The sequence below is a fragment of the Anas acuta genome, chromosome 7 (assembly GCF_963932015.1).
Source record: "Anas acuta chromosome 7, bAnaAcu1.1, whole genome shotgun sequence".
Classification (NCBI taxonomy): domain Eukaryota; kingdom Metazoa; phylum Chordata; class Aves; order Anseriformes; family Anatidae; genus Anas; species Anas acuta.
The window spans coordinates 16,870,441-16,886,083 of NC_088985.1; the positions used below are offsets into that span (position 1 = coordinate 16,870,441).

The 15,643-nt window shown below is 45.6% G+C and overlaps 1 protein-coding gene across 25 annotated transcripts in view; it reads left to right on the forward strand.

Annotated features, from left to right (window-relative positions):
• CAMK2G (calcium/calmodulin dependent protein kinase II gamma) overlaps window positions 1-15,643 on the forward strand; it is a 109,389-nt gene that overhangs the window by 81,548 nt on the left and 12,198 nt on the right. For 8 of the 25 annotated variants that reach the window (XM_068689435.1, XM_068689443.1, XM_068689448.1 and 5 more), the window contains 5 exons: window positions 11-51; window positions 7,771-7,803; window positions 11,653-11,721; window positions 13,302-13,346; window positions 14,048-14,096. In XM_068689435.1, coding sequence (XP_068545536.1) covers window positions 11-51; window positions 7,771-7,803; window positions 11,653-11,721; window positions 13,302-13,346; window positions 14,048-14,096 — 237 coding nt within the window. The remainder of the gene's footprint in view (window positions 1-10; window positions 52-7,770; window positions 7,804-11,652; window positions 11,722-13,301; window positions 13,347-14,047; window positions 14,097-15,643) is intronic. The other 17 variants (XM_068689437.1, XM_068689445.1, XM_068689449.1 and 14 more) reach the window with 3 other exon arrangements.

The window sequence follows — 15,643 nt, forward strand, 5'->3', positions numbered from 1 at the left end:
CTCTCCACAGCTGCCAAAAGCCTTCTGAACAAGAAATCAGATGGAGTGAAGGTAAGTTCTTGCTTTCCCATTTCACTTTCCCTCCCACCACCTGAACAGAAGGCAGCCACTTCTCTGGTGCCCATCCCTTTATAGGGTAAAAGCACAGCCCTGTCTTGTGGCTTGAATTGTTCTGATCAGTGTATGGTTATGGAGCCCCAGGTGGGATCTTAATGTTCCTCACATCTACCATATATGTAACACAACCAGCTAGATAAAAATTTTCTTTTCCCCCCTTCTCTGAAGTACAGAGAGCTGGTTGATGCTACGGATTAGAAAGATCAAGGACTTGCTCAAGTGTGACACGTGCCTCTGACTAGTCTTGTTCTTCTCAGTGCAGAATGCTTCTGGGTATCAACATTGCCAAGAGCAGTTGTCAGTGGCTGATGATACCCAGCTGATCTGATGGAAATCTTTGTCTCTCCCCTTTGACAGATACCAAAGGTTGGGGTGGGGAAGGAAGAGCTTTCAGATGTTCCTGTTTGGACAGAATGGAACCAGAGCCTTGTGTTAGAGTTCAGCCAACATCCCTGAGGTCCAGGCACTCTCACATTCCCTTCTGAGGGGAATTATTTTTTCCTCACTTAAATTTCACTCTTTGTGTGCGTGGTCATCCTCTTGTTCCTGGAGATCAGACAGGCTATTCCCAAGGCTATGTTATTGTAGGCTGTGGATTTTTACCATCTGTTACTGGACTAGACAGGGACTTGAGTACCATCTTCCCCTACCTGAAGGAATAACAGTCCTCCACGTGGTAAGAGTGGGTTTGTTCTCCCTGTTTGCATTTCCATTTGAAGCCAAAACCTTTCTCTACAGCTATTAAATGGAATAGGTCATCTCCCGGTTTTGCTCTGTGTTGTCTTCCTTCTGCCCCAGCTGTGGGGGTTGACCAGCACACTTGTTCTCTCCTCTCTCAGCCTGTTTCCATTGTAATGAGACTATTTCCAAAGGACTCACAATTATAACAAGGCTACTGGAAAAAAAAGAGATGGTTTCAGAAGACTGGTGTTTATTTTGGGGACTGCTCTGGTAAAACCTGCATTCCTGCAGTTCTGCTAAGTTCTACCCTAACATTGCCCAAGTCATTGGGATTTTTTGCCCAAAAAGCTATGTGAATTTTGCCCTAGCATACGCATATTTTGCAATGCGTCTGCAAGGGTGAGTTAGTGTGCCTTTTTGCACATGCCTGCATCTTCTGTACAGACACACATCAAACACAAACAATAATGTAGTGAGTATGTTTGAGCTGTCACATCTGTCAGTTTGGAAAACATTACAGTAAAATCCCAGTGGAATAAAAATGGGTGATCCCAAATCTTGTACACCAAGAACCAACAGATAAGTGCTTCAAAATCCCAATGTGACAGGTGAGAAGCAACTGGAAGAGCAGCAGATAACACATCTACGTATTTTTTTGTCACCTAATTAGAAATAAGTCTTTCTTAGAATTCTTGATTTCTGATATGCTCTCAGGGGATGTTACTTGGGTAAAGATCTTCGAGAAACAGATAATATTCACACTGGTGGTGAGGCACAGCTTCCTGGTCGTGTAGTCACAAGGAGACCTGTACGATTGGAAGAGGCTTCCAGTTCATAAGAAGAGCATGTTGTGAGATGTGGCTAGAACACAGCATCTTCCTCTGTGAAGGGAGTAAAACTGGATTTGCTTTTCCAGCTGACTTGAAGTATTCTTCAACTCTTCACGGTGTGCGTTGTTCCTTATACATAAAGGAATAGGTGTGATGAATTGGATGCTGGATTAGAGAGCACAGCCTTTTCTGTACGCAGTGAAACGGGTTGTCCTCTGAGAACCTCCACTCTATTTCTGCATGGCAGTGGAGACCTGCAGTGAAGTGTTAGCAAGAAATTTCCTCCTACGTGTTAGAGCAGTCCTGCTCTGAGGTATCAACCTGAGTGGTGTCCGGGAAGGGCATTGCCTGGCACCACACATGCTCAGCTTGGGCTCTGCCTTTTCCCCAAATGGCATCTATCTTCAGGTGGGGCTTTTGAGTCCTTGTTTCAGTGAGCCTTCTAACTCAGAAAGAAACTAAATATTTCCTTCTAAAGCTGGTGTTTTGAGTAACCCTGTTGCTTAAAAATGGAGACCTTTTAGAAGTACAGGTCCCTTTGCTGCAGTGCTTAGGTTGGATAGGACAGCACGTAGTGGCCTCTGTGTGTAGTAACTACACTGTGCACTTCTATTGAAGGACTTCTGCAACTACAAGTGTATCTCCTTCCTCAGCCTTGCTGCCTCCTTGTAAGGTGGTGCTTCCCAGTAGCCATACCATGGAAATACAGGCTTTTACCACCCCATTTGCTCATCTGAGTGGCACTGCCACACTTGACTGCTGTGAAGCAGTCCCTGTGCCAGTCTCTAGTTGGTGGCCTCGCTGTTGTGACCAGCCTGCTTTTCAAGCATTGTTTGTCTTGCAGGAAACGTTATCTTAACCGCGTTGATTTTGTCAGAACTAGCTAGGGTGAGAAAAAACTTGTGCTAGTGATGGGTTCAGTTAAGATCATCTGATCTTGCATTGTTTGTAGTGAAGTATCTTTTTTTTTTTTTTTTGTTGCCTGTTGCAATAATGCAGAACCTAGCATAACTTGAGCAGCAGATACACTTTCAGCTTTGTGGTATCCTTTTCCCTCCCACTTCCTATATAAATTATTTTACATAGGATGCAGACTTAGAACAAGCACCGCCTGCTCTATTTTCAGCTGTAGTCTACTACTGACCACGTGCCATGTGGCTAGGCTGTTTCTCATGTTCCCGCTAGACATAGAGACTTCTGCTTTTCTTTTTTTTTTTTTTTTTTTTTTTAAGTCTTCTTAGAAATTAATTCATTGTGTAGATTTGTAAGAAAATGTTTCAGTTTCTCCATTGATTTTTATCTGGTCCAGGCTGGCTGTGTTCCAGAAGAGCGTTGTTGGAGATATCCACACAGTAGATGGAATGGAAAGAGTATTTGTGCCATGAACCGATGACTATACTAATGTAAAAAATTAATGGCTTTCAGCTTATTGAGAAGAAAGCACAATCAGTTTGTCCTAATTTACGTTCTATTCAAGGTATTTTTCCCATCTTCAGCTGGTATTCAGAAATATCTATGCTAGAGTCCTACATTATTTCACAAATACTGTAGGAAATCATGCTGTGTAGTGTTAGCTGAGTTTGAGTGAGGGCTGTGTATCTTGGTTATTATTCCCAAGAACTTCATGCACATGTGCGTTAGTGTATATATGATGCAAGGTGCAGGAGGTTGTTGCTGGTTTAGCACAAATGAGAAGTGATACACCAGGCACATGCGCTGATAAGAGCAGCGTGTTGATATGATGTTAGCTGTAAGAACCAAACACAGGTTATACTTGTTTCTGTAGGAACTGACTTTAATACTTTGCTTAAGCAAGCCTAAGATGCTGAAGCGATGGGGATGCGTACATTTTACTTGCCTCAGACTGTTTTGGGAAGGGGTGGGCGGGAGGCTAAAATCAGAAGGTGAGGGCAGGAAGGAAACATTTTTATTCCAATGTAAGCGTGCCCACAGTGGGATTATTTTGATGAATTTCTGTATGGATGACCTTCTCCTCTAGCTAATTCCTTGTGTGTCTATTTGAAGCATTCCTGGTTTTCATTTTGCTCTGCCGCTTCTATTTAAAGTACTAATTCTGCTAATTGGTAGATATTTCATCAGCTTGGCACTTGAGAACTTTTCCGTTATCTTAAATAATGAATGATTTAAACTGCCTTGAATCTTAAATTGTCCCTGCTCATCAAACCTTTGTTGGTAGTGCTGCACTCACTTTCTTCAGGCAGAATTTGGATCCAAGCTGATGGAGTAGCAACAAGAGGAAGGCCCAGGTTTTATACCCAAGGAACATGCTTTTCTGCTTTCAAATCCAGAAAGTGAGGCTAGAAGATACTGGGTGACGAATTGCAGAGCCACCTAACATGCCACCTATCTTGTGGCCAGCACTGTAGGTCCCAGGTATATATAATTATGTATTTTAAAGATTCTAAATTTATGGGCAACATTGTGCAGCTGCCATTTTAAGAGTTACTTTACTTAGTTTCATATAAAATCTACTTGCTTCCTTGTTCCCTTTCTGTCTGTAATCTGGATTTGCCATTCCCTGCGAGGTGAGGGAGGGGTTAAGGGATGGGCTGGGGCAGACAACTGGGTGAAGATTAAGGACTCTTTATGATGAATGGCCTTTCTCTGACCTTGTCAAGGTCTGGGCTCCCTGTAGTTGGTGTCACAGTCCTGCTGTTGATTTTGTCTCTGGGCAGCACTTCAAACAGTTGTTTTCCTTTTTCTTCTAAAGGGGAATTTCCCTTCCTGCTAGTGTGAGAGGATGAGTTTGTTTCTAGTTCTAGGAGGGCCTGTCAGTTCCATCTTTGTAATCAGAATACATTAATGCACAAAGTGCTATTTTTAGTTAAGTATATAATTGTAAGTATTTTAAAATTAGATCTTCTCTAAGCTCTTTGTCAGTTTCGTCTTTCCATGTTTTCTTTTTTCCCTGAGCACTTTGGTTTGAGGATACAAAATGATACTAATCATGTTTTTCAGGCCAGCATAATACTTGGTATAAATAGAAACTTGTGTAGAATGCTATGGGATGTAAAAAGGTTTAACAGCATTCATTTGCAATGCTCCACTAAATTTGTTGACTTCTTACCTTGTCTCTCTGCTGCATGCACACAGTTCTCTTGTCCAGTAAAAGCTGACTAGCACAGCTGAAAGGAGAACACAGCTGAAAGAGCAAAAATCCCGATTTTGGTGTGAGAAGGTTAATGCTGTAATGTTGTAAAACCTTCCCATCATCTTGTTTAACTACAAAGAGGCACCAAATACCATTTGTTCTGCTGTTCATAAGGAATATTGCTGTAAACATACATCTTATGCCTGGTGGGTACCAGCCTGCCTACCATTTGCCCAATAAAAAGCACGTGGGGAAGGCTGGAATGCTCTGTAAGCTGGCATTGCCGCTGAGAAAGCATCTTGAGAAAGCATGCTTTAGACAGAAGGCACAGTAGCAAGGTGAACCAACAGGGAATCCTCAGAAAATTACCTGTGTCGACATCTGTAAGGGGTCAAGTAACATCCATGCAGTCATCAACACAAGTTAATGCTTCGACTTCTGTCTGTGGACATCTCGTGATCTTTAAGCCACGCTGTTTAAAGGTGGTTATGCTGAAGTGAAATGAGGAGAACCCAAGAGGACCTGAATGCCACAGTTCTTGCTGAGTTGTTTTATGCAAGATGCTCAGGGAGCCCTTCAGATCTGTTTAAGTGCTGACATCCAGTAACATATCCTACCCACCTTTGATGCATTCAGGCTTTTCCCTGTATTGTTGTAATGCCTGGAAACTGCAGCTGAGATCAAGGGTCCAGTGTGCTTAGCACTGTGGCAGTGCCTAAGCAGAAAATCCCTGCCTCTTAGCTTACAATTTAAATAGACAAGCTGACAAAGGGCAAGAGAAAAGGAAGATTCAGAAACGTGAAATGATTTGCTCAGCATCACACAAAAGGACTAAAGCAAAGTCCTGAAGTGACTTTGCTCTGTGTAGATAGGAATGATAGTTGCAGCAAGTACGGGATTTTAACTTGTTTATACTCTGTTTCAAACTGAGGAACTGCATGCAGACAACTGAAATGCAAAAGGCTTTTATAAGAAGATATCCCTGTGAGGTGCCTAGAACTGTCACTGGGATGTTGCCTGGAATCACTCTACTTCCTGTAGCCTCTTCTAGTACATATTGCATTTTCTGTAGGTGCTCAGAGTAGTTTACACTTGCTCTTTCTAGTACTGCAGCTATGCTGAGGATATGGTGATTCTTTGGGGCGTGTTCTGTCATCTGGTGACTTCTGATTATAACCTAAAGCAAGATTCTTCTGTAAGCTTAGTTGCAGAGAATCTGCTCCTCTTTCTGAAGTGACCACCTGACTTCCACACATCAGGGAATTGAGAGACTGGCTTGCTGTTAGTAATTTCCATGAGTATGTTTTGACTTAAGTTTTGATGCTTTAACACTTTCTGTGTTCCCATCCTTTTCACATTGCCTAGCTAGTTGTTTTTTCCCTGTTATGATGCTAGCCAGTAATGATGTGCTTTCCGAGGTTTCCAGTCTCTCATGTCATGTTAATACACCAACAGTGTTTTAAATTTAGGTTGTACTCTAATTAAATTCTGGTCTGCAGAGGGTTCTCTTTCCACTTGTAACGTTATTGTTAGTGTTAATTGGGCCTGTAGTTTCTAAGGAGAAAAATAGGAGTGTGAATTTTTTTTCCTGTATGGATTGGTTGACTCTCCTTGTTCTCATGAACTTTCGGTTCTCTCAACACTTTCTACTCCTCTTCTTGTTTTTTGATAACTCATCAAAACTTCAAATGATTCTGTCTTCCTTAGAGAGGAGTTTCCCTTCAGTATCTGTGTAGTCTCCTTCTGCTACCACTTAAAGGATACATTAAAAATAACTTAAGTGTTGGAGCAGTTCCTCAGCTGATGTGGATTTCCTCTATTCCCAGTCAAGGATTCCTCTGAGTAGTTGGTGGTCTGAGCTTCGTATTCATGCACTGGTGGTTCATCTCATTTTACCCTAACCTAAGGCAAAGCATGTGGAAAAGCTAAACTGTCTTAAAAGAAGATGAAAGGAATTAGAAGGCTGTAAAACAGATAATGGCAAGTCCCATTTTGCCTCTACAAAAAGAAAGATTGGTGAGCAGATCAGTGGGCTTTAGAGCCTAGATAACACCAAAGGAGAAGAGCAGGTGGTAAAAGTATGCAGCAGTGTTGAGCGGAGGGGAATGTGTGTGTAGAAGTACCATTGTCGTGCTGAAAACCTGCTGAGTGCAGCATGGACAGGGTGAGGCGCTGAGAGTGCAGTGACAGAACAGAGGCATGCGTGCAGAGCCTGGCTCACTGGAGAGTGGAGTTTGGTGCAAAGGTGTCCTTGAAGGTGACTGAAGATGTCTTTGAGCAAGATTAAACTCCTGGAAAGATGGGTAGTGCTTTAGCATTGCTCCCTTTTTGTTCTTCTCCCAGTATCTGAGAGCGCAGGGTGTTCTGGCTGTGGAGTGCCTTTTTGCCTTCCTTGCCTTTCCTCCGTGTCTGAGCATGGGTGTACCTTGCCTCTTCACTCAGCCCTCATTTCTGTGTGAGGGAGGCTTTCTGCTTCCTGTTCCACGCACACGAGTTCCCTCTCTTTTTCTTTAACCCTTGAGGACGCCTCTCCTGCTGTGCCTTCCTCCCCACCCTCCGAGTCTAGTTGCAAAAAAAACACCTGTGCTTCTTCCAAGTGTGCATGTATGGGGGTGTGCTGCTTACCTCTTCAGTGGGCCTGGGGGAATTGCACTGTTGTCTGAAGGGGGAAAGCACATACAGACGCCCCCTTGCATCCTCTGTCCTGTGCATATCTATTTATATATTCCTCCCTCTTCTCCTCTCCTTCTATCAGTGTGTGGGGCACCTGTGCTCTGACCTCGACATTTGAGTGGATGGGGGCCTGCAGCCCTGCCCTGTCCCCCGGTGTGTAGCAGAGCTGTGTAGCAGGGACCTGTCTGCACCTTCTCGTGTGTCTGTGCATTTCTGTTGCTGCTGCGTAAACCTGCCCTAGGGGAGCGTTATTGGCAGGGGGGCCCTTGCTGGCACACTAATGTGTGAATAGTTTCTGTGCTTTTCTTCTCATCTCCTCTCTTCCCTTCTCTTTCCCTCTCTCAATGGTGTGTCCAGAAAAGGAAGTCGAGCTCCAGTGTGCATTTGATGGTGAGCACCTCCCGTAAGCTGCCTGCGATTCGTGCGTCCGCCATTCTCATGCCATGCACGCTCGGCTTGTGCTCATCACCCTACATAGCATGTCTGTGCAGGGGGGTGGTGCGGGGGGCTCATTGTGCACTGAAAGGTCCATGTCCTCACTAAAAGGGCCCTGTGATCGTCTGGCCCCCGGCCAGCCACGCAGTTCCCATTTTGTGCAGAAAATCAGCTGCTGGAAACGCAGTTTGACCTTGCCTGCTATCGGTGTCTGGTCTGAGTGTGAAACAAGCAAGGCAGTTGTTCTCCTGGGCTCAGCAGGGCAGGTGTGTGCCTTGCCTGGACATGGGGCTTTGTCCTTCTGTTGCAGAGGTGCCAAAAAGAGCAGCAGGTGCTTTGCCTGGCGTTGGTGCCGTCATCCTTGGTGGGAGCCCTGCAGTGTAGAGCAAACTGGGAGTCGCTCCAAATGTGGCAGAGACTGATGGGGCTCCACTGTTCAGATGAAATGTGTGGGCACAGCACCGCCGGGTGGCTCAGAGCTGCCGGTCACCTCTTTTTTTTAGCATTCTTACTGAAAAGGTTTGTCAGAGCCTTTATAATCCAAAATTTCCCTTTGTCCTGATCTCATTTATGTGTCCCAGCATGACCAAATACCCAGTAACTGCCTCCCCGCCCTATTCATTTCCTTTTTTCATCCATCCAGATGTTTGACTTCCATAGAACTTGTCAGAAAAGGAGTCAAATCCACTCTCAAGGGAGCAAAGAGAAAATTGGCCAGTGCCATATTGTAAGGAGTCATATACAGCCCATTAGGTAATGCCTGTCCCTCTGACCTGAGGTATGAACAGTAACTCAAGTACAAAAATTAGCGATTGCATTTTCTCCTCTAGACAGAAAAAGAACAGGATATTTTTCTCCCTACTGTGGGTAGGAACAGGAGCGTTGTAAGTACTGAGAAAGCAGAACCATTTGTCTCTATGTTACTGTCTGGAAGATGTTTCTCCTCTTCCTCCTTCAGTGGCATCATAAAGCTATGTAAACACACCAAGTAATCCCAAAGTAATGCTTGGAAAATCTGATGCAAGGGACTTGCTTTTCACCAGCCTTGCCTTTACGAAACTCGAGGGCAGGAGTCCTTTGTGCCTTTCTAGCCTTGCTTTTCTGCCCACTGCCAATCCCTCTGCATGTTGTTTTAAAGCAGTTGGGATATGTAAACAATTTAAGTGTCAGCCTCAGAAAACAGAGAAGCAGCAAAGGTGGCTCTATAACCAGAGACAGTCCGTGTGTTGGTACTGGCTTGCTTTTAGTTGGCTAGAATTGGGAGTCCCTAGCGATATGATCACTGGTCTGTTTTCTTTCTCTTGCACCCTCTGTGTTGCTTGTGCCTGTCTGTCTGTCTCTTGTCTAGCTCAGGAAGCACTGCCAAGTGCTGTGCCAAAACTAATCGTGTTACATAGATCTGAAGAACGGCCTGGCACCTTTATAGGTGAATCGGCCTCTTTTAACTTGAGCTGTACTGCTGTGAATCACAGCCTGGCTGGGAGCAGGAGGGGAAGGAGGGGTAAGGGCTGGCTGTGGCCCCTGGGCTCGGGGATGGGCACGCCAGGCCTTTCAAGCAAAGGGCCATGGGTTAGGAGGCCAGAAGACACAAACATCTGTGTGGGAAACTCAGTACATCAGGCACCTTTATCAGAGGAAGAACTACGAAAAATGTTTAGCCTAAGTCCTCTACCTCACGTTTCCTTCAGACTTTGTCCTGGAGTAAAATACTGTGTGAATCCAGGCTGGGAAACATGGTGCTCTGCCTCCTGTCCACTGGATGGGCAGGAGTATGACGAGTGGGCTGGGTGTTTAGTGCAGCTCGGAGGGTAGGCTGCGTGTTTTGGGTGTGCGTGGATTTGTGTGTAGTAAGGCGACATCCCACACCTAAGAAGCTGCTGTCAACTTTTTTCCAGAGCAGTGGTTTCCTGGGTGTTTTACTCATTTAGCCCAAGTTACAATGCCTTTCAAAAAAAAAAAAATCAAAAGCATTTTTGCACACCTTCTTTCATGGTAACTTGATCATCTTATTCCAGTAGACTAAGAAAAAATGAGTTGTGCTCTTCTCACTGGAAGAGGTTTGGAAGATCTCTGCATTAGGATCACTGTTTCTGAAGATGTATGGGAACCTTGTTCTGTGTGGATGGGTAGATCCAAACATTGCCAGAAGCCTGGTTGTGTATGCTACAAAATAAGTTGGGATTCATGTTTTCATGTCAACATGCTCCTATTATACCCACAGCAGCTGTTATCTCTTCTGCTATTAGGTTGGAAATAACTTGCAGGAAGCAAAGCTCTTGGAAGGCCAAAGTCTTAGGACAATGTGTAGGAAGAGGCAATAAACAGTAACTTGTGAAGTTTCTCATTTCTTAGCTTTGAGGACAAGTGTGTTACATATTCTTTTCTTTTCCATGGACTTTTAAAGTATTCATTCCCATCTGTCTCTCCTACTTTCTCTCCTCTCCACCTGTCCCATCATCCTCTTCTCTTTGCCCTCTCTCCCTCTCCAAAAGGGATAGCTAAGCCAAGGCATGCTGCTCATGAAGAACAACTGAAGTATTTGTGGGTGTGTGTGAAGTTTCAGCCTCACAGGATCTGTCTCTGGTTGACATAACTAAAACTTGGCAGATGTTTTCCAGCTCAGCGTTTGACTCCTGCATTCTTTGTGCTGGTTACTGGGTGATGAGGGCCTGATGTTTTGCAGTGTCAGTTTGCTCTCACCAAGAATGGTGGAATCAAGAGCAGCTGCAGTGAGGTCACCTTGCTGTGAGCTCAGCTCCAGTCATCCCCATCTGTCAACCAAGGAGTCCGAGTGAGGCTCCCACAGAGCTGATTCTGACACTGCTGCTGGTACACAGCAGGAGAGCGGTACACCTGGCGGGGGGGTTACACAGCAGGGTGAACCGTGGGCCTCCTTCCCCAGCAAATGCCTGGATCTGGGGGCTAGGACGTGTACTAGTGGGCACAGGTTTGTCTTCCCGCAAACAGTGTGCTCATTCCTGACAAGGGACACTTGTGACTCAGTGGGATGGTCCTTTGCAGCAGGCTGGTGACTGCCTCACACTTGTGCTCTGAGAATGCAGGAAATGGGAATTTTATTCTTAACCACAGCTACAAGAAACCGAAGAGAGAAATGATGGAAAAACTACTGGGCACTGTCCAGAGGACTTGCTGCTTTGGGAACTATACAGACTTCCTTGCGGGCACTCTCCCCTCCCCTTCCCATATTTCAGTCTTGCCAGCTCTGTTCAGGTCACAGCAGGGACACGACACACCGTGCCTCACTTTTTCTCTGCCTTCTCTAGGGTTGACCATGTGTTCTCTTACATCAGTAAATTCTCTGGGACCCTCAGCATCATCACCCATCTATGACTGTTCCTGTGCACTTCGGGACTTTTCAGTCACAAGTCCTGTTTGTCCCTTGTTTGGGATGGCACCATGGCTATTGTCTCTCTCTCACTTTTGTAGTCTCCTTCTCTTGGGACCGCTGCCATCCCTCATTCTTCTTCACCAAATAGTTTTGCTGGTGCTCATTCCAGGATTTTACCCCATCCCTTTGGGCTGCTGCCTTTTCCCCTCTGTTTTCCTTCCTTATAGCTCTAGCAGTCCATGCACATTTGGGTTTTGGTACCTCCCTTACAACCTCTGTTACCTCTGAGGGAAGGATGATGTCCAGCGACCCGGACAGCACTCCTTCCTCCTCCTTCTTGATGGAGCTGGTGGGGAGGGGTGGGTCTGAGGAGATGGTTGGGGTTGGAGCAATGCTGTCTTTTTCTTGCTGCCTCTGCCCAGCAGGGGAACTAAAACCATGTTTTTCTGTCTCAGCCACAGAGCAACAACAAAACCAGTATAGTAAGCACTGCAAAAGAAACACCCCCAGTGCAGACGTCCATGGTATCTTCCCCAACCGCTATTTTTTTTTTCCTGTTTGGTTTAATTTTGATTCTGTCCTCACCCCTTCTCTCCTTACCCCCACCCCGAGTGCTGCTTGTGCTGCTCTGTTTCAGCTTGTGTTTTGGCTTCGTTCTGTCCGTGTCCCTGTGCTGCTGTGGGCCTGGTCACAGCCTCACAGGCTTTGGGGTGGGGGTGCTGAGCAGAGCTATGGTTGGATGTGGGGATCGCAGCTTGCCTGAACTTCCCCTTGTGCCATCATCCCTGTATAGTTCTGTGTGTCCCATCCAACTGGTCCTGCTGGCTTTGGGGAGGCTGGTTTGGAAGAAGAGAGTGGCCAGCTCCATCTGCTCTCCAACATCCGGGAAGCTGAGGATGGACTTCAGGACACCACAGAAAAAAGGGTTTTCAGAGGAGTCCTTAGGTGGCCCATTTGGCCTGCTCACTTGTGTGCTTGCCCCTCTGCAGCTCGCTGGCTTGCTGGGCTAGCGTTTTCTGCTTCAAGGCTGCGTGCAGCAGGCTCCATAGGGTGCCCTGTGCCGAGTAAGTGTAGTGGCACAGCTCAGTGTAGGCTGCTTCAGGAGGCTTGGGAGATCAGGCAGCAGGGAAATGGGTGACAGAGGTGGGTGGGTGAGCCTATATCACAGCACCATCATGGTCCCCGGTGGCCTCGCTGAGCCACCCCGCCAGAGAGATGGCAGCAGGAGGAGATGGAGAAGGACCCTGAAGTCTTTTCCCGGTAACAAAGGGATGAGTGCAGGAGGTAGTTAGCACCCCTCGGCCTGGAAGCTGCTCTTTGTGTCACTGGAGAGTTGGATTTGGCATTTTTGGGGAATGGAAGGAGAGAGTTTGTTCTTGCTGTGTTTGTTGCAGAGTGAAGGGTTCTTGGGACACTTCATAATTTTCTGCTCTCCCTTCACTAGCTTTATTCATTAAGGATTTGATACTGAAGAACCCTTTCTAAATTATTTATTATTGTTATTATTAAAATTGGATTCCACTTCAGAGACCTGTAGAAAAATGAGCCTTTTTTTTTACAGCCCAGTTCCCTTAGCAACTCCTCAGGAGAGCCATTGAGGTAGTCTGGCTTATCTCCCTTGTAATAAGGAAATTATGAATGTCCCATTATAAGGGAAAAACACCTGGTAAACTTTCCAAAAACCTGGGAGACAAAGGCCCCAGCCCAGGATTATCCTTTTCCCCCTTCCAAAGCATTCTCTGGTGAAGGTGCTGCTGAGGGGTCATTACTTCATCAACAGCTGTAGAGAGCAGGGGCTGACCAGTGTGGTGCTCTCTGGCATTTGTGCCAGCCTGCTTCTCTGGAGGCAAACTGGGGATTAGGGGCAATTGCAGGGATCCTGGGGGCTTTGTCTCCTTGTAACCCTAGCTTTTAGTGCAGCCTCTCTCTTCAGGAAACCTTCTGCGCAGGAAGTGTGTGCGTGCGCACGCAAGCACACGTGTGCTGTTTGGAGTTTGTGGTTTGATTTTTATGTCAGTCACCTTTTCTCCACTTGCTGGGGAGTGAAAGCAAATGAGGGAATGCTTTGGTACTAGAGTTTAATGATTCTTCCATCCTTTCCTAGGAGCCTCAAACAACTGTTGTCCATAATGCTACAGATGGCATAAAGGTAAGGGATGGGAGTGTTGCCAGAGAAACCTCCGCTTCTCTCGTCATTCTCATCTGTATGTCTGAGTTTAGTTTCTGCCTTTCTGGTGTTTGGTGTGTAGCATGCTCCTGAACACTGTGGGCAGCAGTGGACTGGGAGGACTGTATTGTATGGATCTAGATCCCTAGAGGAGGCTGAGTAGGGACAACAGTTCAAGTATCTCTTTTCTACAGTGGTGTTTAATCACCACTCTCTTATCTGGGGTGGATGAGAAGGTACAGGTGCTTGTGCACTTATTTCTTCTGGAAATTGAGAACTTGTTCCGTTGAGAAAGGTTAGAAGCCTTTCCTTAGCTTCTTGCGGCTATTCTTCTTCCAAAAAGAAGCAACTCCCATTTGATCTCCCATTTGATTTGATGGTTTGGTTACTTCTGGTCTTGTAAGAGCGCTGTGTGGATGGCTTGAACTGCTTGTACATGCAGAAGTTAAGCAGCGACGCAATTAAGTTCTGCCAATATCTGGCCTGCTTTCATCCAAATCTTCATTTGTGTCCTCCTGTCCTGGTCACCCTTGCCCATGTGTTCATGCTTTCCCTACCTTCCTTCACAAAAAAAAAAAAAAAAAAAAAAAAAAAAAAAAAAAAAAAAAGTCAAATAAAATATCAAACTACTTACTAACACTCCTGACTGCTGATGCCTGGTAATGCTCTGTTCTGCCATGCAGGGTTCCACAGAGAGCTGTAACACCACTACTGAAGATGAGGATCTGAAAGGTAGGTGTTCTGCCTGTAACTTCTAATACGTGTAGAGTGCAGGCAGGGGTTCCTGAAGATTTGAGAACTGCCCTGATCTAGCCTCCCAGATTTCCGTGTGTGACTCAGTTCATAAATTTGCCATGACACTGTCATTCCTGTCACAGTGGGATGATATGCTGGGGAACCAGCTGACTTGGCCTTTGCAGTATATAAACCCTGTTTGTCCTGAGCTAATTTTTGTCTCAGAGTTGGAACTCTTTCCTTGCAAGTATCTGTTCATCTCCAGTCCATTTCTAGACATGGAAAATCTTTACTAGTCCCTCAAGGTTTGGAAGCTGGCTGTGTTTTTTGTGGTTCTCTGCAGGTTACAGGGAGCTGAAACCTCTCTGTTGTTGCTCACTTGCAAAAGAAGCAGTCTCTCTTCTTGCCTCTTTCTGGGAATCTCTTCAGTGATGTGCACACACCTTTCTTTCCCCTACCCCTCCCCTTTGGGTCTATTTTGGTTTCAAAGACAGATGATTCTCAGCCTGTTGTCTGTCACTGGAAATGATTTCTCATGTCCGTGACAGAGAAGTTGGTAGAGGGAGAGGCTAAGAAGAGAAGCAATTTTGTGCCTGTCAGTGACCACATCATAAATATTCTGTGCTGGTAAAACTCTCTAGCTCTGAGTCCCGTGTCTGCTCATGTTGTTCAAGCAGCTGTCCTCTTCCCGATCCCCTAAAGAAGGAAGAGAAGAAAGAAATTTTCCTGAAGTAGGAAATTTTTTCCTGAACGGGTCCAGGATGGGTGAATGCAGTTGTCATTCAGAGGCAAATGTGATAATAGTTTACATTTTGAGGCAGAGGTATTCTCATTCTCCCTGCAGTCAGTCAGAGTTACGTAGCCAGGGAAAAATCAATGCTGGCTCTGTGGTGTAGCAGCAATGTCACCTCAGCCAGCTGGGCTAATTCCTAGTGCTTTTCCTGTGGTTTATCAGAAGCTGCTGGCTTCTCTTATGAGGAGTTGCAAGGAGCAGAAATTCTCCACAGTACTGGTTGTTTTAGATTAGACCTGGCCCCATTACAGCGTAGTATTCCAGCTCTCACCTTTTTGCCAGAGAGTAATTTGGGATTTAAGAACCCAGTTTGGAGGGAAGGGAACTGGATGACTTTTGTAGTGTGGTAATGAAACTGATTTATCTCATCTCTGCTGGCTATCTGTCCAGAATAGCTACTTGTCCAGAACCTAGTCTTCTTTGGCAGCTTTTGTTCAGGAGAGGTCCCAGCCTTGAGCCAGATGAGCCAGTGGGTGTCCTGCAAGTCAAGAATACGAATGCTGTGAAGAGAGGAAGGCTAGGACAGGGATAGATGGTGGGGGAAGGAGGGCAGCTGGCCAGGACTAAATCTGTGCAGAATTATATAGGGCCACATTGTTGCAGATCAAAACTGAGATTTCTTCAGAGGTTAAAATATTTTGTTATGATTTTAATAGAAGGGATCATTTGAAAACTTGTTGAGCTCACACAGTACTGGTTTGTGCTATGGCCAGCTCTATCTGGTAATTTTAGTGCTTTGGTTTATAACTAC